At 37.2% G+C, this 24693-nt stretch overlaps 1 protein-coding gene across 3 annotated transcripts in view; it reads right to left on the reverse strand.

Moving 5' to 3' along the window:
• The window catches only part of LOC143244231 (SRSF protein kinase 3-like), a 55477-nt gene that overhangs the window by 19408 nt on the left and 11376 nt on the right, over window positions 1–24693 (reverse strand). The window contains exon 1 of one of the 3 annotated variants that reach the window (XM_076488523.1): window positions 4921–5808. The exons of 1 other annotated variant lie outside the window; for it this stretch is intronic. In XM_076488523.1, coding sequence (XP_076344638.1) covers window positions 4921–4970 — 50 coding nt within the window. In that variant the 5' untranslated portion in view covers window positions 4971–5808. Of the gene's footprint in view, window positions 1–523; window positions 655–4920; window positions 5809–24693 lie in introns of those variants that run through there. One more of the 3 variants, XM_076488524.1, reaches the window with a different exon arrangement.

Genomic DNA, 24693 nt, shown 5'->3' on the forward strand with positions numbered 1-24693 from the left:
TCTCACAGGATGTGTTGGTTAAAACACTTAGTTTCTTCTGTTTAACATATATTTGAACGTGTCAGAACCAAAACCACTTTAGAAAGATAAGAGGATGAAATGTGTCTTAAATCTTTTACTACAAATGTTACTTTGAGAATATTCATTTTTAAGTATATTTGCCACCACCTCTCCTGTTGGGGCAGTGGTACATTTACGGACTTAAAACGCTATGATCCGGTGTTTGATTCCACGTGATGAACAGAGCGCAAGTAGCCCATTGTACAGCCTTAAGTTAAAACAAATATTTGTTCTCTTAAACTCGTTTCAAAAAAGTAAAAAAACACAAACAACGTGAGTATAAAAAGCAAACTTTATAACTCAAATGACTTAGAACACAACATGGATTTTCTTGTCAGTTAATGCTTTTAATAACAATGATTTTGTAAATATGAAGATATCAATCAATTAAAAAACAAAACTAATAAAGTACCTCATAAGTTACGTTTGTTGTGTAGAAATCTACTTGGTAATTAAAACTTACATTAAATCATTAGACTGCTCTCGTTTTTCTTGCATACTGTTTCTCTTGCCCGATATCACAATTACTGATAGAAAGAAACCTGCCTATACAAGTGTATAAAGAATTACATTAAACCACGCTTAAAGTTGGTAATTTTCAAAATCACGTGGGGACAAATTCTCAAAGAAATAAGATATGAAATAGACAAGACCATGGAGTGAAATAGCATGGAACACTTTCATATTGATTTGGGTAATTTTCCTGTCTAGACGACTGGCGACATGAGCGTTGCACGCCTTCTAAAGTCAGAATTATTCTTCAGCCACACTAAATCTTTCCATGGACTGCTTCAAATTAATCTGGTCCGCAACTTCAACTCAACTAGATACAGTACATTTATCAGTAAACAATTAAACATAATAAAACCACAGGAAGTTCTGCGTATATAGGGTGACCCGTGGTATTTCAAGTAAAAATAACCGTTCTCAGGAAACATGGTACACGATTGTTCTCGATCCCCAAAACGCGGAAGTTTTTTTATTTTAATTTTCATAAAGTTTTATGCCATACCTAGAACAGATACTGCAAAATTAAAAATAAACAATTTGTAGACTAAGAACGTTATTTATAAAAACGTATGTAGTTACAGTAAATCCAATAAATCATTTCTAAAAGGAAAACACCGACGCACAAAGATGCATGTATATCCTAGTGGATAGTTCAATGTATCCTTTAATTAAATATGAGCCGTCTAATATTATGAGTTTAAATAATCTATTTGCGATATTTAGGTTTTAACTATAATATGTTATATGTAATCATAACCAAATGTCTTTATCTCAAGGTGCAAGTTGTATTAAATATTGGTTAGAACGAAAAAGATAAGAAATTTCCTTCACAGGAAAGCACTGATTACTTTCAATAACAATATTTTTTAAAAGTGCATATTTTCTATCTTTATTTAAAATGTTAAAATAATATATAATCTGTTATGTCGTTACATACCTAAAAGTTTCACATTAATACTGAATACTAGCAAAGTTCCCGGTTGATATATTTGAGCAGGTGCATGAAACTGATCATGAAAGGGAAAATATTGATCGACTTTTTAAAGGTTTAAATCATTTCTCAATCAAGATATTTTGATATATGACAAACGTTTTGAATAATTAAAAAACTTTAATCAATGGAGTATGTAAATTAAAATAATAATATTCCAGTTTTCTTGTTTATACATTTCATTTTGTTCTTCTTGTAGCAGACTAACATCAATACAAGGTAATATTTTTGTTGCTAAATAACACCATATAAAAACCGTTGTTGGTATACACTATTACCAAAACGCACTAGCTTTTCTATATAATAAAAACTATTATACAAGGAACCACTTTAAGTGGGTATCGCTAGCTTGCCTCATTACAAAGGTGCGCACGCGCATGCTTGCACGTACATGAATAATTAATAATACCTAGTTGCCCATCCTCCGGGTCCACTTAGTATGAAAGCAAAATTTCAAGATTTTTTCTTGGAGCTATAGCATTCACACATATACAGACACACTACCTTGCCTCATTAAATATGAGCGCACGTGCGTGTCTATCTGTGATTTATACTTGTAATTTGTAATATGAGGAACCACTTCTTTTCTATGTGGTTTTTCACAAGCTTACTTCATTAAAAAGATGCGCACGTATATATGAGTAAAATAAGTAATAACACCCACATGCACACTCTCAGTATTCACTTATTATGGGTGCAAGATTTCATGTTTCTAGATAATTTTCCTCTTGGAGATATCATGATCACGCACACAGACATATAAACCTTCACACACACACACACACACACTATTATTATAGATTATTAACTGTATAATTCTAATGATAGGACATAACGCTGTCCTATTGGGGATATTTTTGTACGTTTCTTGATGCGAAAAAAACATTCATACGACTTCTACACCTAGCGAAGACTTTATGAACTGAGTAAACAATTTTTCATTTGGTTTTTCTAACTATCTGTATAGAGTACAGAGATGTAAACAATAAAGCTACAGTTCAATATGAACTCGAAATTACAGGTGATTTTCTTCCATAGCGACTTGCAGTTTAGAAGACAATATAAAAATCAGTAAATCAAAGAATCCAAATCTTAACTTACAGAATAAATGCTTCCATTAACTAAATGTGCCCGGCATGCCTCTTTATAACTACATCACGTTTTGCTTTTGGTCATGTAGTACTTTACCATTTACCGGGTTAAACCTTTAATTTTGACAGTAAGAGCATTCATTGTTTTCATTTCCAGTGGTACCAGTTTGTTTAAAAAAAAAAAAAAAAAAACAGCCCACATTACATAAATAAAATGAAATAAAAAATTCGATTCAACCAAAGGCAGCGCATATGTAACAATTTATATATGTAACAATTTGTAACCAACAACAACAGTGTGAAAAAAATAAAAAAGAGAAAAAAAATGACACTAGAACGCGTTACATGTTTGACGCAGAAATGACCACATTGAAGAAACAAAATATAAAATTTGACCAACTTCTAATACAACCATTTACTGCAGAGTGTTTCTGTAACAAAAATGTACCCCAACGAAATCATTTGATTATTACTGTGCCAAGTGAGCAGACACATATAATCATAGACTGTCTTCAAGATAGACACAAGAGTAAGTTACTTTAACTGTCGGTCGATCGTCACTGAAATATTTTAGATACGCCAGATACAGATAAACCCACTGTCGCAAATACGTAGCCAAAGAATGGTATAAAACACTAAAAACGCAACATACAAAACAGTAATATCGCCGCAATTTTTAAAACTGTACGAAGTTAAAGCGCTGGGATCGAAACAGAAGTTGAAAAGGTGTAGCTGCTAGTATACCACAGATGTCAAAAACACTTGTTCAGGTGAACGATTTCTGACAATTAACAAAAGGCTTCCTCACAAAAGCCAATAAAAGCAAATATAAACCTTGGTCAGCTGAACACGAACTGCACAAGGTATTTAATCCTATAATTAGTACTTCCACAGAAACCCATTCCTGATGACGTACATTGTTTACAAATCCACAGATGTCTCTTTTTGTCATGTCTTGGAAGCTCCGCTGTCTATCTAACAGGAAAAGCCGGTTTTTATTGTGACGACCTTCCTTTGAAACACAGGTATATGGACAACGTACATTGCAGAGAGTGGAGAGGTAGTAAACCCATTAATGTTCAATGAAATAAAAATACTAAATCAAATTAACACAAGTTGTATGATAATATACTTTTTATATTCAAAACTAGTGGGTTGGTAGTAGAGTAGTCTGAATCGAGTTATGGTACATACTCCGTACCATAAGCACATTGAGCTCAGGTTTGCTGGTCTCATATGAGCTTCTTGCACCTCTGAAAACCACGTACCACCAACCGTACTAATACTAGCAACGGTTTCATCTGTCATTATATGGATTTTCAAGTTTGTTTCTTGTGATTCACTCATCCAGGTTAAGACGAGACCCTGCTAGGATATACACTGAGCTCTATCACAGACCTTCCCAGGGGTTTCACAAGTAATCACATACTCAGTCACCCCTAATGCAAGCATTACCAACAACAACTGATGGATAAACGTCATCAAAATGTATCTGACCTCTAAATGACAAACACGAGGAACATTTGGGTGGCGTCCCGTGGATAAAAAAACCACTCGTGCCTATTTCCAATATAATTTCACTCACTATTTTTAAGGGACAGACGAGGGGAAATAAACCAATATTATTTTGGAGCTCTCGCATAAAGATTCATGACACACAAGACAACATCAACAGGTATTAATGTTCATTTAATATTCAAGCTGTCTTAATAATTATAAACACGTTAAATGAAATGTGACGACATTCACAAATTACAAACTTACTATAGTTAAAATGTATCTCAATCAACTAAGGAGTTTGTCACACATAATTATTGATTCCATAATAATTCTCACTTTCACATTAACCAGGAGTGGTTTTAATATCGAACATATTAGCTACACTGATAATCTCCCCAGTGTTACTGAGAGAACACAGAACATACAAGTCATATATATTATGCGACTTAAACGTACATGAAAATACCCGGATTACAAGCACAAGTTACTTCAATCCACAAGTAACTGCTCATAGATCAAGAGTTCTGTTGGAGCGCGCACATCAGAACGATGACTCGTGTCCGGAATCTGAGCTAATAATAATAAAACATCGTTTTACAATTAACGATTACTGTTAGTATCAGTACATTGTCAACTCCTGAAACAATCCGTGCAGGAAATAATCAAATACGATTTTCAAACACATTAGTGAATGGACGACAAAAACAAAAACTGAAAACTACTAGCGAGACTACCACGATTTTGTAAGCCATTAGAAAGTTAAGATACCTTATGCTCCACGATTCTTCCACAACCATATGCTGACAGACAAAAGGCATAAACCATGAAATAACGTGAAACTTGTATTCAGTTCGAGGTATCAGATGAAACTCACAAATGGACGAGTTTTTCGTGTTTAAGAAACTTACGCCCGACTTAATCAACTTTCTGCCTGGAGAAGAAATCCCGTGGCTAGCTCCGTACAACCTTTTCTCTTTGAAGAGCTCGGGTGAAGGGAAGATAAAACAGTATCGATCGGTTTGACTAAACTGACATCATATATCTGCACCCCACGAAGATTTATACCATACTGTGGAGCAGGCTTCGCCGCAGACCACCGTCAATGTTAAAATGTAACGAAGAACGAACGGGCTCGGTGACGTTTGAGTGCAATACTTTTATTAAGAAACATGCACATTCTAGCTGCAAAAAGCTCAGTATTTGTTTCGAAATAAAGCAAAACCCTGTGAAAAATAAACAGTCAAATGGTTAATTCTATTTGTTTACAATAGCAAGCATGCCAGATTTTGTGTGCTGTGCCCAACACGAGTATCGGAACCCGGATTTTAGAGTTATTAGCCTTCGGAAGAGGAAGAAGCGACAAAAAAAAAAAATATCCGTAACAAATTCTTATTAAATTCAGCATCATACTCAAGTGTAACCAACTGATAGGTGATAACTACGTCAATATAAACTACCATCATACTCAAGTGTAACCAACTGATAGGTGATAACTACATCGATATTATAAACTAGCATCATACTCAAGTGTAACCAACTGATAGGTGATAACTCCATCGATATTATAAACTAGCATCATAAAACATGCTAAAATCTTCCAACACACACATAATCAAACACTAAACCATTTCTTCAGAACAACTGTATTCCACTACCTTCCGCTACACGTGGCGTCCTTGCTTATTAATAACTCAGTTTCATATATAGCTCTGCTTCTTCACATCAAAACAGGCCTATTTAATAGCTTTAAACTTGTAATTACAATTCATTCTGTATATAATACACGTGTCCTGTATTTATATAATCAACAGTATATGCGCTTGTGTACGTGTATATGTAAAAAGTGTATCCTTCAGACATATACACAACATCCGTTATGTAAGTTATGTACGTGTTGTTCGTTATTTCTTCAAGCACCACAAATAATCGATAATAATGTACGTTGATTATTTTGGCGACAGCAGTAAGGACTGCCGTATATGTGTATCGTACAAAGTGGTTTTGGTTGTGATTAACATTTTTATATGAGAAAACTCCACACAAACAACATATCACCTATAACGTAACAAGTTTCCCATACGGCGTTTGTTTGTTTTTCCCTATCCCACTTTAAATGTTTTTAATTATAATAATAAACCACGTTTCTCTTACGTGAAAAAACAAAAAAACTTTCTTGTTTCCCAAATATCAGGTTGAATACGGGAAATCTTAAAATAATTACAATGTCATTCTTGTTTCCACAATATTTGGTTAAATGGGAAAGACAGATATTGAAATACAGATATTTTAACAAAATATATTTATAACAAACTTACAAGTGGCTAGGGCACACTCACTGTAGCCTGAAAAAAAATGTAATGTTGCGAAACAGATTTCTTTTAGAGGAATGCCACATCGGACGCATCTGCTATTTGTACCGTGAGGGGGGAATCGAACCCTGGAATTTAGCGTTGTAAGTCCATAAACCTACTGCTTTTTCACGAAATATAAAAATATTCTTTTCAACTAGCACTGTACCCGAATTCCTAGAATTATCGTTTAAGCAGACATCAAAACGACACAACTACTATACAGTTCCCAACAATCGTACATGCACGATTAGTATTTATGTTTAGGCGCTTTTCTACCCTGTACGGTACTTATCGGGATTGTGCGATCATTAAATTCTGGCCGACAAGGCACGTAAATCTTCCAGTCACGTTTACATGAGAGAAATCTTAGTCACCTCGCTTTTCGGGCGAATTCGCGGATATCGCTCACGTTAGACAACGCGAGTCAAGCAAGTCCACGGCTAGGACATCTAATCATAGCATTCTGTGACTTGTAGAGATCCATGTCGTAAAGCACCATACAGGCTTTGGCTTATTCGAAACTCTAAAGAGTAGAATCGTTTCGATTGAACATAATGGAAATTGACAGGTTACCAATCCATAACTAGCCAGTTTTCTTAGGGGTTGGATAAAGTTAACATTACAGCGCGTTTATTGTATTATCAGAGAATATTTGATTTAAAAATGCGAGTACATGCAAAGTAGTTTCCTATACGAAAGGATGTGAAGATATTTTTAACAAAATATCCTTAAATATGCCATACAATATAGCAGGTTGGCTTTAACACTCACCGACACTTGACCTAATAATAAAATAACAGTTTCATTTCTTGCTGACGAGAAAACCCACTTGTAGAGAACAATATATATGTAAAAACGGCTCGTTTGGGTTGAAAAACTTTTTTATCCAGAAGAGCGAACAACGTTTCGACCTTCTTCGGTCATCGTCAGGTTCACAGAGAAAGAAAGGCAACTGACCGATAGCTGACCACATGTTTGAAGAGGGTTGTATAACTGAGTGTATGAATGTAAAGGGTGTGCTTTGATTATATTTATTAATATAGGTACAAAGGTGTTCCTTTGTATTGGTTTATTTTGGGCTTCAGTTGTATACTGCTGCATACCATATATTCCCGACATCAGTAGAAAAATAACCAACACTTGGCAAAAACTAGTAACAAAATATGACATTCCAGTTAATACCAAATTTATTAAAAAACCAGACACAAAACTAAGGTCTATACTGTGTAAAAACTACACTGACAAACACCACACCATTGCGACACCAATATTATTTATAAAATACAATGTGATAACTGCCGCGACTTCTATATTGGAGAAACAAGTAGAAAAATGGAAGCCAGATTCAATGAACACAAAAAGTCACCTTCACACATTTTCGAACACTGCAAATCAAATACACACAACATAACCATAGAAAACACCCAAATACTAAATAAAGAAACAAACAAACAAACGCAAAATTACTTATACGGCAACTCAAGCCCAAAATAAACCAATACAAAGGAACACCTTTTTACCTATATTAATAAATATAATCAAACATCTAAACACACCCTCCACATCTGTGCACTCATTTACACAACCCCCTTCAAACATGTGGTCAGCTACCGGTCAGTTACCTCTTTCTTTCTTTTGTGAACCTGACGATGACCGAAGATCGAAAAGTTGTTCGCTCCTCTACGTAAATATAAAAAAAAAAATCTTCTCAACCCAAACCAGCCGTTTTTACATACATAGTTTTATTTCTCAGCTTTAGACTGACACTTTCAATCTAATGATATAGATTCAGTGAAACTTGCATTTTTGTTTACTTATTTGTTTATTTACATTTTCACCTTTTAATACTTGGAGCTTTCTGTTGTTTAATTTGCCAATAGTTATTTAAAAATTAATGATTTTGTAAAAGGTAATATAAACCAAAGATACCTATATACACACATGCATGCTTTATCGTACATTAAATTACCTTAGCTACCTTAGATCAAAATATTTCGTAAATATGCTATGAAAGCCACAAATATAGAATAAAGAATTAACAGATTGAAGGTCGTTTATCAGTCAAAATTTTTGACACTAATAAAAATTGGAAAGTGGGGTTTAAAAAGTTTTCAGCACAAATCTATCATGATATATTAATGGACCTTTCAGGATCCCATGACTTAAAATGTATCAAATATTGTTTTATTACAAAACTGATTAACAAGAAAACATTCATTGTTTTTGGATAGACAGTCAGTGCTAAACAGAAATCTTGCTGTGTCCTCTTTTCGATAAAATACTGTGTATCCACAACATAAATACAAACACAAATCGACATGTTGCAAACAGAAATAACCACTGAATGAAAAACGTGACCCTCAAACAATCGACAACACAGTACAAACGTTTTTTTTTTTTTTTTTTTTTAAGAAAGGGTAATCAGTAAATTGTCGCTTGTTCACTAACCCTCCACTAACCGAAATGAAGCACAAATTGACCTTTTAAAAGACTGTTTTCGAAAATCAAATCGTCTGTTCTTTCTTGACTTTGTTGGTTACAGGACCCCTTTTTACCGTGTAAGCCTTGTAAAATGCTACATCGTGGAAGACGCACCCTAAGTTTGGAAAGACAATTTTGAGAAAAACCTTTTTGTCACTTATCAACCAACACCTTGATGCAATCTTGACTTTTTTTATTTTCAACCTACTGAGTAAATACAGTCAAAAACGTCATATTCTCCACAGTACATCAACAATATTAGTTAAATGTTTTTGCTATTGAAAATACGTGTAATTAGTAAGTAACGAGATTACGATCTGTATGAGTAGACCCTAAGCTAACCTCTTGTCTTAGTTAACCCATCACTTTTGTCTTAGAAGACGCATGGGAATTTTTCAAGGTGTTTTAAAAGAAAATAAAGGTATTCATCTTACAAGGTGTAAAATACGGTAATCTTCCCATAAAAAATTACCGCCAATAACATATCTATTTTACAAAGATAATCAGTGAGCTTGTACATTTGTCTTGGTTAGCTCTTCAAAAATAAATGTTGAGCCTCATTAGTACCGAGAGGTATAAAAACTGGATAGTTATCAAAAGCTATAATGACCCTGTCTTCGGGACTTCAATTACCACAAAAAGAGAACTAATTACAATACCTGGTAGTATTTTCAATTTCCTTTTGCTCATGCGACACAACTTGTAGCTTCTGGTAGTTCAGCGGCAGGTCTGCAGACTTATGATATGAAAGAAAAAATCGGGGTTTCGATACTCGTCGTGAAATAAGAAAAGACAGCCCATTGTGTAACTTTGCGCTTAACAACAATTAACCAATTGCCTATAACTAGTAGAGTGATTACCTTACTAAAGTTTACCTAAACGGAAACTGAAGGCCACTTTTAACACTATTCGTCACAACTTGAATGGTGACATATTTCACAATTAAGCCAGGACTAACTTTAATGGTATCATACATCATTAAACTGCACAAGGACTTCCATAAGAATTCAAATGTCAACTAGAAACACAAGTCTAACTAAACAGACTACAATTACCTCAATTTTACCAAATTGTCCGGACTTCAAAATTTAAATAAGACCAAAACGTTTTAACGACACTGATACAGCTATTCCTAGAACAATTAATTTAGCAAGCAAGATGTTTTTAATGATTCTCAAAAACCGGTGTCTTAAGCACATATGGACTGAATGGTCAGATTAAATGTTATGGCTCTAGTGCAGTCATATAAAAGGTTCTTTTTTGTTTGTTTCTTGAATTTAGCGCGAAGCTACACGAGGGCTATCTGCGTTAGTTGTCCCTAATTTAGCAGTGTAAACTAGAGGTAAGGCAGCTAGTCATCACCACCCACTGCCAACTCTTGGGTACTCTTTTACCAACCAATAATGAGATTGGCTGCAACACTATAGCGCACAAAGCTCCATGAGTGTTATCTGTGTTTGACAATCCGTCTAAATGATGATAAATATTATTCCAAGTGATCATAATAAAAATATAAATAACTGGATTTGAAAATATATGTTGTATTATTAGTTATTAAGCCTAATCCTGAATTGTTTTAGAATGATCAGAGTAAATTTGAAAACATTTACAATTATATTACTATAATTCTCACTATAGCAGTCGTTGTTCATGTAACTGATGTATAAATAGTGCCTCGACCACGAATTTGTCTCTTATTCAGCCAAATTGATGAACCATAATGTTAGACACTGGATGTAGCAGAAACAGCGTGACTGACAACGTATTACGTAGCCCTCTTTGCTTTCACTCATAGGTTCTTATAATATGAACTACTGGTATTGACCAGAGGAAAGGCTAACAGCACCTGCTGACACTGAGCTTTGTCCGGCTCGTTGAGCCGAATAACAGGAGAGACTGTCACTTTTATAACGCGTCCACGGAGGTTGATTGAGTGATGTCACGTCGAGACACGTTAACTACCGAAAAATAAACGACATTAGGTAAAGAAGTTAAAGTATGATCAAATATCCGAAGATACGTAACAACAGATTTCAAACATACATACGAGTAATTCTGAGAAACAAATAAAATGACTGACAATGACTACTTTACTCGGTTGTACTCATTACATACAAACCACGCAATCTCGGGAATATAGGTATAGGACAGCAAGAACTTTGAGAGTGAAAAAGGCAGCGTTAAATATTTGGTAACAGGGGCTTAGATCATAACAGAAAGTATGATCAAAACTAAATTTCCGATGAGTGGATATTTAAACCAAGAAAGTATCAGTTGGAACTTAGAACTATAAATCTCTCATCTATTTATACCGACACTAGTTTGACTCATCCAAAAACTACACGTCACGTGACGTCAGATTTCCAGAGAGATGAATGAGTTCACCATGACAACTATACGTTCATTCTACCTGCTTATAGGATCAACTGGCCTTGAGCACGTGGTAAACATGACGTCATGGAGAAACAAGAAAATAATGGAAGCGCTAAGGGCGTTTTTAGAATAATGAAACTAGTTATTAAAATATCACTGACAGTCTTGGTTTTATATAACTACATACAAAGAAAATAACACAACATGTACAGAGAAGAGTAGGACTTATGTTTAACAACCAGTTTTTAAGAATAAACCGAAGATATGTCATAATCGAGTTTAAACTTATTCACACATCTGGTTTATACACGAATAGGTAAATAAAATAAACAGTATGCTGACAGAACTCACAATTGTGAAGATAACCTCCCTCCCCAATATACAGATTATGAATCGACTGATTTAAGACATTTAAAATATGCATTACGGTAACATTTTTGGATTTACAACCCTGAAATCAGGGGTTCGATTCCCCTCGGTGGACCCAGCAGATAGCCTGATGTGGCTTTGCTATAAGAAAACAGAACCAAACAAACGGTCAAGTTTTCTTCTGACGCTTCAATTTCCATCACAAATTACGCTAAATTTGTCCATATTTACGATATCGTTAACCAGATAGTGCAATTGAGGTCTAGCTGGTCAGTTCTTACAAGCCTTATTTCAATTCGGTATCGTGATTAACAGAGCTTTCGAGTTTCTTCTACATACCACACACACAAAGGAACATCTTACGTTAAAACATTTCGTTACTTTATGTTTTCTAATCCCTTAAAAACTGCTTCGCCTTTATGTTCACTTTACTATTTTTCCCGATTTCAGAGCAGTTAAAAACACTTATTGGTAAATTATATATATACTACACCCTTCTTTTACAACTTAAAACACAACATTTATTGTATACATTTCCATGCTTGAAAAATGTTGGGTTTTTTTTTCTCTCTTTTCTATATGCAGTGTTCGAAACTATTATAATGAATGTTAAATTAGTGTTAACTTAAATGCTATCACACTACAGGTTACATTGACAGGATTATGAATATATCTTTCTTTTATTAGATCTGATTATCTCGATTTCATTATTTTATAAGGATTAATAAATGTAATATCTCTGCTTAAGAGACCCACTACTTTCAATTGCGTCTTTAATCATTTCTGATGTACCTGTATACTGAAGGTGGAACGATGTAATTGTCGAATTGTGATACGACAGTGACGATACATCGTCAGATACGTCAAACATTATTTAACATTTTCTACACAAACTGTCAAAATCGCTAATTTCATCTTTGGTACGCTAACCAAGACTATCAGTGAATTTAACGAAATACTGATACTTCAAGAAACCCCAATACGGCGTTAGAAGAGCTGGTCGTCACTTTCGTTTGGTTGAAATGTGATAAAAACAAATGAATTTACAGATTCAAAAAAAAAAAAAACAACAAAAAACCTAAATAAATAATGAATCCTAACTTTGTACAGTTTGGTTTAGGTTTTGTTAGCACGTTCGCTGCCATGTGCTCCATTAGTGGGTCACAGACAATAACGTTTCAAAGCCATGTTTCTCTTGTGACACTTTCAATACTTCTCTGAATCTCTTGACTGGTTATTTTTATTTATACTTAATCTAATAACAGTGGCAGCCAACGTATTAAACACAAAGACTAAAAAAGGAGGAGGGGCTATCTCTTTTGGGTACTGAAACCCAGTTTATAGCATCGTAAGCCTTCTGACCTAACGCTGAGCCACTGGAAGGGGGAGGACTTTGTGTAGAATTAAACTACTAGGAATAGGTAAAAGCAAAAAAAAAAAAAAAAAAAAAAAAAACGTTACACATAAAACGAGACTTTTACTAAAGGAGTAAGATATACACGCATAACAACAAGTTCGCTGACTGCTACTCCAAAAGACAGGCTTTAACAAGCTTATTATGTGGTAAAGCAACAAAACTGTCGGTGTTTCTCACGCGCTACATTTCTCTCGTGATACGAAAATGGGAAAGCTTTAAACACAGGATACAGACTTGCAAACACAGCTTGAGAAGTCAGAATATATAGTAAGTAGTTACCAGTGTGGAACGGATACTGTACATTTCTCCACTCTCCTAACCAGATGTATGGAGACTTCGATATTACAGTGAACTCTTCCGAATGCTATATAATACAGAGTGACCCAGAGGTAATTAGTTATGCAGTTCCATCATTCAAGAGTTACGTCAGAATCCAGATATATCTCAGCTCTACTTCCAAAAAGATGGGGTCACCACCCCATTTCCCTCACGCCATCTGCAGTTGTCTTGAAAATTTCCCTCAGAGATGAATAGACAGCAGAGGCGCAGTCGAGGTGCCACCAGGGTCACCGGACTGTACCTCCTATGGGCTTTTTTCTTAAGGGGATTACTGGAAAACAAAGTGTTAAGTAGGAAGTCCTAGACGCACTTTCAGAATTTGATGGACAGAGAGAACCAGGATTATGTAAACGGAGACTGGTTTCAATATGAACATCTAGGGTTTAACTTCCCACAGCCCCATGCTATGTGTAAAATGCTGTTCAATAAATTCGTGATGAAGAGAAATCCGCTTAAGTAAAAATGTACTCTCAAGATAACCGGTATGGGTGTTAAAACTTTAATTAGAATAAAGTACAAAACAACATTTCGAGGTTCTTAGGTTTGGTTTGTTTTGAATTTCGCGCATAAATACTCGAGGGCTATCGGCGTTAGCCGTCCCTAATTTAGCAATGTAAGACTAGAGGGAAGGCAGCTAGCCATCACCACCCACCGCCAACTCTTGGGCTACTCTTTTACCAACGAATAATGGGATTGACCGTCACATTATAAAGCCCCACGGCAGAAAGGGCGTGAATGTTTGGTGTGACGGGTATTTGAACCCGCGACCCTCGGATTACGAGTCCAGTGCCTTAACCACCTGACCATGCCGGGCCAGCTTCTTGGGTCATCTTAATGTTAAGAAAGAAAATAGACCGGCCGTCTTGAGAACACGTTCAGTAAATTATCAGTTATGAACTGTACATTTTACTTGTAATATAGTGACTTTAAATACATTATCAAATATGTACCCCGACTTTTAAGCCATCCTGTACACATATTTCCCACTGCTAATTGCTTTTAAATGGACTGAGAAAGCAAGCCTTGAGGTTAAGTATCAGAAAGACTGTAAATTCCTTTTACTGAGGTTGTTTGCGATAGGCGTTAGGGGGAAAGTTTTTTAAAGAAAATATCAATGAATATTCTACTGTAGTATAATAAGAGAATGAAGAAACGCTATGATAGTCGAAGTGACACAGCACGAACTTTGAGCCATCACAACCACGTGCTGAACTCGTACATTCTCAATCTTAACCAAAACTGTGACAACGTAATAAAACTAAATAACAGGTATCCATGTTACTGTGAAGCATGTATAGAGGTGATTAACTATGGAAACCATAACATGCCTTCTTACTCATCAGCTACAGTATGTTTCAAGAAAGCAGTTCGTTTATTTTCAGGCTCGGCTGGGCTAGGTGGTTAGGGCACTCGACTCGTAATCAGAGGGTCACTGGTTCGAATCCCCCTCACACTAAACATGTTCGCCCTTTCAGCCTTGGGGGCGTTATAATGTGATTGTCAATCCAACTACTCGTTGGTAAAATAGTAGTCCAAGAGTTGGCTGTGGGTGGTAATGACTAGCTGCCTTCCCTCTTGTCTTCCACTGCTAATTTTGGGACGACTAGCGCAGAGAGCCCTTCAGTAGTTTTCCGCAAAATTCAAATCAAACCAATCGTTTATTTTCTAATATTGGAATTCATTGACATTATAGATTCGTCTGAAGGAGACAGTTAAATAGTGAATATTTTAATAGCCTTACGAATCACATACTATAGATTAGTTAGTTATTATTACACAGAAACTGGTATATGTATCACGTGATATAATTACGATCAAAAAGTGTTAAAGAGATTATACCGAATCAGGAATACACGATAAGAGAGAACGAAGTTATCAACAGTATGAGTGGGTCGGATGGCTTCAATTAGTTGGTAATTAATACCTGCGTTAAACCCACGTGCCACTATAACTTTCCGGCGCATTTCTTATAAATAAAAAACATGTTTCTTGTATTTCAAAGGCTTGCTATTTCCTTCTCCATAACACGTAGACGAAAATATAAAATAACGTATGGAAGTGAAGTATGAAACCCGAGTGAAAGTGATATTATACATATCAGTGTATAATAATATATTAACCACGTTAAATATGCTATATGTAGTGCAGACGAGGCTTTTCGTATGGTATCAGAACTGTTCAGGCTGTGTAATATACGACAAACTTATAAATAGTCTCTCAACCAATTGCTATCAGTAAATCACTTAACAAACATTAGGGTGCTTATTGAGTTAAGTAGTCTGATCTATTTAAGTAAAATTTAGTGTCAGATTTTCAACACTGTAATACTTCACTTTTAACACAAAATACAATAAAGTTCTTGGATTATTCAGAAAGAGAAAGCTGTTATATATATTAATAACCTGACCACAGTGACGCAATGCTAGTACAAGACTGGTCAATATAGTTCAAGGCCAACATCAAAATCTGTGTTCATCTTTATTCTAACACATAGTGACAATAAAACTGACACTATGTTAATATCAGAGGTAAAACATTAATGTGCCCATACCAATCTTTGTGAAAAGTAATCTACGTATAGCATATGAAAAGTGATTTCAATAGTTTTACTACATAGTAATAACACGTGTGTACAGATTTATACTCTGACCGACGCTTGACGCCGAAGACGCAAACGAGATGTCTTTCTTGATTTAAATGGATGTCAAAGGTGGTGTGGAAGTAAACTGATTTTAACTGTGTGATCATTTTTACTAGAAATGTAGAAATTGGCGATAAATTAATGGGTTAACAAACTTAACATTCTCAGATATAACACTAAATGTGTCTAACATACTTAGCGATATACTACATACATGATTAACTTTCAAAGTTAACATCTAATGTAGGCTTTGCACAAATATTTTCAGATCCAGGAATCAACCAAAATAACTCAGAAATCAGGTGTGCCTAACCTCTACCTTCACTGTTCTTCATACTGAGAAACGGATCTGCGTATATTTATTTACTCTCACAGTAACGAGTGCATGCTAATAATGATCACGATATCAACAACTACTCGATAATATTTCCTGAACTTTGGTCCCGTATAAATAAATAAGCACACCGATTGGTTGAATTTAGAGAAAGAAAAAGTAAAATGGTACGAAATTAGCAACAGGTTGTACAACTGCAGCACACCAATCCTGAAGGAAAAACACATGAAGTGCTAAATCCACCATTAAGATCCTAGAAATAGAATTATATTTACGTCTCAAATAGCGGAAAAACAGTTTGGGACTTCTAAGTGTCCAGAACTGTTTCAGATTCGAGTTCTATTTAGCACAGCTCTACGCACGAATAAAATGGCAGAAAATATCTCACGTCACGATGAAACTTTTAGTCGCCATGAAGACCTGGCGTTTTGGATTTGTCGAGGCTTTGCTAATGATACCAGATGCAAAATTTAAAACCCATTTTTGTGGAAACACCATATCTGTAAACGAAATACAAAGATAACTTGTGAAGTACCAAGAACTAATAGATTTAGATATACATTATGATATAGACTAAACAAAAACATTCAAGTACAACTGGTGTTCGTTATAACGAGAAACCCACTTGAAATAAAAATGTATCCCAAGATGGCTGGTATGGGTATTAAAACTTTTAAAATAAATTAAAAAACAACGTTCGACCTTCTTAGGTCATCTTCAGGTTAACAAGGAGAGCTTGCAACTGACCAATGCCGGACATGTGTCTTAGGGTATGGAATAGGAGGCGTGGCAGTACATGTTAGGTTATTAATTAGTAGGTATAACAATGTTCCTTTATATTGATTTAATTTTGGTTTGAGTTGTCATATATGTTGGACTTCTTTGACTTAGTGTGTGGTTTGATTTGTTTTGAAATTTGCACAAAGCTACCCAAGGGTTATCAGCACTAGCCAACCCTAATTTAACAGTGTAAGACTAGAGGGAAGGCAGCTAGTCATCACCACCTACTGCCAACTCTTGGGCTACTCTTTTACCAATGAATAGTGTGGTTGACCATCACATTAAAATGCCCCAATGGCTGAAAGGGCAAACATGTTTGATGTGACAGGGTTTCAAACTTTCAACCCTCAGGTTACGAGTCAAGTGCCTTTACCATGCTGGGCCATTTTGCATGCATTTGTTTCTCTACTTAGTATCTAAATGTTTTATATGATTATGTTATGCATATTTGATTTGCAGTGTTCACAAAGTGCAAAATTTTTGTTCTTTGAATCTGGTTTCCATTTTTCTGCTTGTTTCTTCAGTATAGAAGTCGTGGCAATTGTTACATTGTATTTTATAAATAATGTTGGTGTTGTGTTTGTAAGTGTAGTTTTTACACAGCATGGACTTTAGTTTATACTTGGTTTTTGATACATTTGGTGTTTACTGGAATGCTGTGTTTAAGTTTTTCCAAATGTTGGTTATTTTTTTTGCTGATATTGGGAAGATATGGTATCCAACAGTGTAAAGTTTTGTAGTTTGTTATTTCTTGGGATTTATTATTGTTTGTTTGTTGTTTACTGTTGTTGATCAGTATGTATGTGTAATTTTTTTCAACAGTTTTTAGAGGAAAGTTGTTAATAAGTGGTGAAATGAGTTACTGAATGTAATTGTATCCATGCCAATGTCTAACTCATACAGTATAACATATGAGCAGGACTACATAAAGTAACACCATTAGGAAAGTATTTACTATACGTATAAAGTAAACTATAGTTTGATTGACTGGTTGATTTAGTGTTTTATGGCACAAAGCAGCGAGGCTATCTGTGCCAGACATTCGGTAAAAATGTAAAAAATAAAATAAAAAAATAAAAAATAAATGTAGTAATAGACATAAATGGAAATGAAGGTAAAACAAAAAAGTATAAAACCAATGTTGACACCTAGTCTACAATGTTAAGATAGAAGGCAGAGTATAAGAAGTTGTAAGGTATTTACTCTAGCAAAAAAGGTAATGATCATAACCCGCCAGGAAGACTAACAGGTAAGTTCAAGAACCACCGTCAATCACCTGAAGTTGGCCTTTCCAGTCCTGGTTCCGGGTTATGTGTCATAGCAGCTATTATCAAAATGTAAAAAAATAAAAGTTTTAAAAGACACTCTGCAAAATCGTAATAATGAGTAGCCAAATGTCCAGTAAAAAGATAAAAGTCAAGTAAATGGAGTAAAATTTGTAAAAGTAATTGAAGATAAAAGCAAAACAGCAATTAAAACAGAAAATGCCGTAAAAACCAATGTTGACATCCAGTCAACAAAGTTGTAAAAAACTACCTGTAGCAGAATGGTAATGATCATAACCCGCCAGGAAGACTAACAGGTAAGTATAAAAACCACCGTCAGTCACCTGAAGTTGGTCTTTCCAGTCCTGGTTCTGGGTTATGAGTCAATATGGCCAGTACTAAAAAGTTAAGTTGTAAAAGTGTGAAATGATATGCAGCAAAAGTATAATAACAACTCGCCAGGACGACTAACGAGTAGTTCAAACGGATAGTTCAAACAGTAGCGTTAGTCACCTGAAGTTGGCCTTTCCAGTCCTGGTGTCGAGTTATTTAATGTTCTGGCCATTGTCCAATGTCAAATTGAAGGAGAGAGATTAAAACTGTAAAAAAGGTACCACAATTAAAAAGGTGTAATGAATAAATATGCAACACTTAAATGAGATTAAAAAGATTAATGGCCATTAAAAAATTAAAAACATTATCAAGGTGGATAGAGTCACCATCACCAATAACTCTGTCCAATGTTACAGACTGACCCTGGGAAAAAATATGTTTAAAATATTGCCATCGTTGAGAATTGTAACGATGGCAAGAAAGTAAAACGTGGCTGATAGTGATTTGAGTGTTACACAAACTACACATTGGTGCATCAGTTCCAGATAAAAGAAAATGATGAGTTAAAAAACTGTGACCAATGCGTAGCCTAGTGAGAACAACTTTCTCCTTCCGAACTTTACGGAAGCTAGATGGCCAAAGTCCAATTTTGGGTTTGATTTGAAAAAGTTTGTTGTCATGTTGCTCACTCCAAGTAGACTGCCAGCTGGCACGGAGCCGAGCCTTGAAGACAACACCATAGTCCATGTATGGAATAGGCATAGGAGTGATGGTGCTGAAGCAGACATATTTAGCTGCCATGTCTGCAAGCTTGTTCCTTGAATACCAACATGGCCTGGTATCCAGAAAAACTGGATTGAAGTAGCTGCTAATGAGAAATGGGCCAGTCGGTTTCGAATATCAGTGAGAATAGGATGTGAGCTAATGTGTAGCGATTCCAAGGCAAGTATAGAACTAAGCGAATCAGTATAAATAGTGCAGTTGGAATACTGCTCAGCTGCAATATGATCCAGGGCAAGAGATATGGCATACAGTTCAGCAGTGAACACAGAAGCTGTAGAAGGGATTCTGTGCGCAACTACTGACCCATAGAAAACCATAGCAGAGCCTACTGAATTACCTGATTTGGAACCATCTGTATAAATGGGAACTGAATGATTGTTTGAAAGATATTCATTGAATAAAAGACGGTACTTCCAATCTGGAGTATCTGCCTTTTTAGGTGACTGAAAGAAAGGTCACATTTGGGGGCTGTAATAAGCCATGGTGGGATGGGCCAACCTGTGGAATCTGCAATGTTATCCAAGGACAGACCCAATTCATCCAATTGCGCCCGGATGCAAAGGCCAAATGGAGCAATGACAGATCGTCTGTTCTAAAAAAGTACTGCCCACCGAGGAAGGAAAACACATTTCCAGGTGGGATGCTTTGGTAAGGAATGAAGTTTCGAAGTATATTGTAAAGATAGTTGCAAACGGCAAAGGTGTAGAGAAGGTTCATAAGATTCAATGTATATACTTTGAACTGGAGAGGTATGGAAAGCCCCAGTGCAGAGTCGAAGTCCTTGGTGATGAATGGGGTCCAGCATCTTTAAGGCCGAGGGTCTGGCAAAGCCATAGACCATTGATCCATAATTGAGTTTCGATCTAATAAGAGCACGATATACCTTTAACATTGAACAGTGATCTGCCCCCCAACTGGTGGAAGAGAGAACACGGAGGATGTTCAGTGCTCTTGTGCATTTGACCCGAAGCTGCTTTAAGTGTGGTATAAAGGTCAGTTTACAATCAAAGATAAGCCCCAAGAACTTGGTCTCCGGGACCACTGGCAGCAAAACTTCACCGATATGAAGTTCAGGATCAGGGTGAATACCCCGTCGACGGCAAAAGTGCATGCATACAGTTTTGGAGAGAGAGAAATTAAAGCCGTCTGCCAGAGTCCACTTCCGTACACAATTGAGGGCGGTTTGTAGTTGCCGCTCAATATATCTCATGTTTGACGACTGACATGAGATGTGAAAGTCGTCGACATACAGCCCATTCGCAACAGTGAGAGGGAGTTGTTCAGTGATGTCATTTATCTTTATACTGAAGAGTGTGACACTCAATACACAGCCTTGAGGGACTCCAAGTTCCTGTACAAAAGAACGGGAAAGTGTCGAACCCACACGTACTTGGAATCTCCTATCCATTAAAAATTTTTTAATAAACATGGGTAGATGGCCACGTAACCCATATGTATGGAGGTCTCAAAAAAACGCCATACCTCCATGTTGTGTCGTAAGCCTTCTCTATGTCAAAGAATATTGATACAAGATGTTGGCGGTTGAGAAAGGCTTCTCTGATAGATGTTTCAAGACGAATTAGGTGGTCTGTGGTGGAGTGCTGTTGATGGAACCCACACTGAGTGGGGGAGAGGAGGTTGTTTGATTCAAGGAACCAAACAAGACGAGCATTAACCATCCTTTCTAATGTCTTACAGAGACAGCTCGTCAAAGCAATTGGACGGTAGTTTGAAGGAATCTTGGGATCTTTCCCTGGCTTAGAGAAAGGTAAGATAATAGCCTGGTGCCAGGCATCAGGAAAAACATTCTCCTGCCAGAACCGGTTGAAAACAATCAGAAGGAAATCAGGAGAAGCAGGAGATAGATGGTGCAGCATGTCATAATGAATATAATCAGGTCCAACAGACGTACTGGCAGACCGACAAAGGGCCATTTTTAGTTCCACCAGGGTAAAGGGACAATTATAGTCAAAGAAACAGTCAGTTCAAAGGAAAGAGGTGCTCGCTCTGCCCGATTCTTGATGGCCAGGAAGGTGGAGGAACAAGCAGAAGTGCTAGAAACCCGGCAAAAGCTTTCACCTAGAGTGTTAGCGATGTTCCGAACATCAGTCACCTCCTGACCATCAGAGAGTAAGATCGAAAGGGGGACAGAACTGTAGTGCCCTTTAACCTTTCGAATCCTGTCCCATATGATCTTGGAACTGGTGGTAGAAGATATGCTGGTTGTGAACTTAATCCAAGATTCCTTCTGGCTTTGACGTCTTACCCACCTAGCATGTGCACGGGCCCGTTGGAAAGCAACCAGGTTTGAAAGTGTGGGATATCTACTAAAAGTATCCCAGGCCTGCTTTTGAGCCTTCCGTGCTAAGTGGCAAGCAGGATTCCACCACGGATGAGGATATTGTGGAAAACGTGTCGAGGTTTTAGGAATACACTGAGCAGCTGCATGTATAATACAGTCAGTTACTGCTGCTACACAGTCATCTATTGATGGCTGAATTATGATGGCAGGATCAAGTTCTACGAGAACAGTGAAAGTGGAACAGTCTGCCTGATCCAGCTTCCACCGGGGCACGCGGGTAGGGTGGCATCGACCACGGTCAGTCTCTCTCAAAAGGATCGGAAAATGATCACTGCCTAGTGGATTACTGTCAACCCTCCATGAAAAATGGGAGAATAATGAAGGGGAACAAACTGAGAGATCAATAGCAGTAAAGGACTGACTAGGTGCATGAAAGTAAGTGGAAGAACCAGTACTGAAAAGAGAAAGATTGTGATCAGAGAGCATCCGCTCTACAGATCGGCCCCTCCCATCAATAATAGCACTTCCCCAGAGGGGATGATGTCCATTAAAATCCCCTAGGATTAGAAATGGAGATGGCAATTGTTCAACGAGAGCACCAAGATCTAATTGATCATATGTCTCTCCAGGGGACAGGTACAGAGAACAAACAGTGATGGTATGACCCAAGGAAACACGGATGGCTACAGCCTCCAAGGGTGTGTTGAGTGACAAAGACAGAGTGGGCACGTGTTGATCAACCAACAGTGCCACCCCTCCATGTACTCGACCATCACACAACCTGTCATTTTTGTACAGAAAAAACTGCCGAATGGAGACAGTATCAGCAGTTTTGAGAAATGTTTCTTGTAAAGAAAGACAAACAGGATGGTAGGAAGCAATCAGCATTTTGATATCATCCAGATTAGAACGTAAACCTCGACAGTTCCATTGTATCAAGGTAGCCATTTTTAAGAACGGGTAGGTGAAGTGGCTGGAGAACCCTTCGGTTTACGACCACGCCTCTTTTTTCTTTACTGTCTTTAGTCGGAGGAGGTCTATCAACCTCCATGGATCCTGCTCTGGGTGGGTGGGCAGGTTTTTGTTATTGGAAGGGGAATCCAGTGACTGAGGACACGAACGAATAATTGTTTTGTCTCTTGTGGTGGGAGAAAAAGATGTATCAGAAGAAATGCCTGTATTTGAAACTGAAGGACATAGATCTTGAGGTTTGTTGGAAGGTATGGGAGGAACAGAGATGGGTGTGGAAGTCGATTCATCAACCTTTTTAACCACGGAGGTCAAAAGGCTTTTCATTTGTTTTGAAAACGATTCTCTTGGAGGCACAAAGATCTGTCTGCACTCCCACTGTAGTTGTGGAATGAAGTGCAGCAGCATATGTCCGAGATGGAGTTGTGGACAGCAATTTCCGAGCCTCAGGATAACTAATGTTATGTGTCGTTTTCAAATGCTGCACCTCTTTTTCCTCCAACCATTTTGGGCAAGAATGAAAGTAAGAGGGGTGAGAACCATTGCAGTTTACGCAATGTGGGTTCATGTCACAGTCATAGGCATCGTGGTCCTTGCCTCCACAACGAGCACATGTCAGGGAACCACGACAAGATGTCTTTGAGTGGCCGAATCTCTGACATTGGAAACATCGAAGAGGGTTTGGTATGGTTTGGTCTGGCCGAACCCTGCAAATGAGATAACCTGCCTTGATGGTGGCAGGTGCACGTGGTGAAGTAAATGTTAAAACGAGGGTATTTGTTGGCAGTGTAACTCCATCTTTGCGAGTGGAGATGCCTCACTGCAGAAACTCCTTGAGTGGAGAGACCAGCGAGAATCTCTGACTCGGGAACGTTCTTCAAATCCCTTTCAACAATAACTCTTCATGAAGAATTCAAGGTAGCATGGGGTGTAACCTCAATAGGTATATCCCCAATTGCCTTTGAATTCAAGAGAAGTTCACTGTGTTGGGATGTGGATGTTTCAACCAATATGTCACCAGATCGAAGTTTCTTTACTGACTTTGGAGAGCCAGCAAGTCCCTCTAGTCCCTTTTGAATAAAAAAAGGAGACATTTGCCCTAAAGATTTTTCCGAAAGAGAATGTAATATAAGAAAATGAGGTACGTGTGTTACTGATGTTGAAGATTGCTGTTCTGAGTATTCAAGACGTGGTCGCTTACCCATTGACTGTTTTTTTACAATTTTATTTAAATTTGTTAGAGGATCCATAGGAAAAGGAAAAAATTTCGGTACCCACTGACCCCACCCACCATGGAGCCCTACAAGGGGACGCACTACAAAGTCATGCAAGGACAATGCAGCAACGCCAGGGTTTTGTGAGCACTATACCCAAACACCAGCATCAGGCACAATGTCCACAACACCCATTGAGAACTCCCAACACTGGTACTTGGTTGACTCTAGCCCAAGTGGACCAGTCGATTAACCCAAGGGGGGCCACCCAAAGGCCGCCCGTCTACAGGAACTCGAGGCCAAATCAATGTGTTAGGGTTGGACCCCTCAACCACCAGGATCCTCTCCTCCCCTTCACGGGTCACCACACACGGCAAACATGTGGGTGGATGTTTAGATCCCAGAGAAGGTAACCAGATAGAATAGAACCTTCCCTGGGAGGTCCCCTCACCACGTACAGGAATCCACACCAAGGGGGGTAAACTATAGAGTATAGATGATGTTTACAGTAATTCACGTAAGGAAAACAGAACACTAGAGAAACTCAATCATTTTTTTAGAAACGTTAAAGCAGACACAGATGTGTATTA

This window comes from Tachypleus tridentatus, chromosome 2, assembly GCF_004210375.1.
Source record: "Tachypleus tridentatus isolate NWPU-2018 chromosome 2, ASM421037v1, whole genome shotgun sequence".
In the NCBI taxonomy this organism is placed as follows: domain Eukaryota; kingdom Metazoa; phylum Arthropoda; class Merostomata; order Xiphosura; family Limulidae; genus Tachypleus; species Tachypleus tridentatus.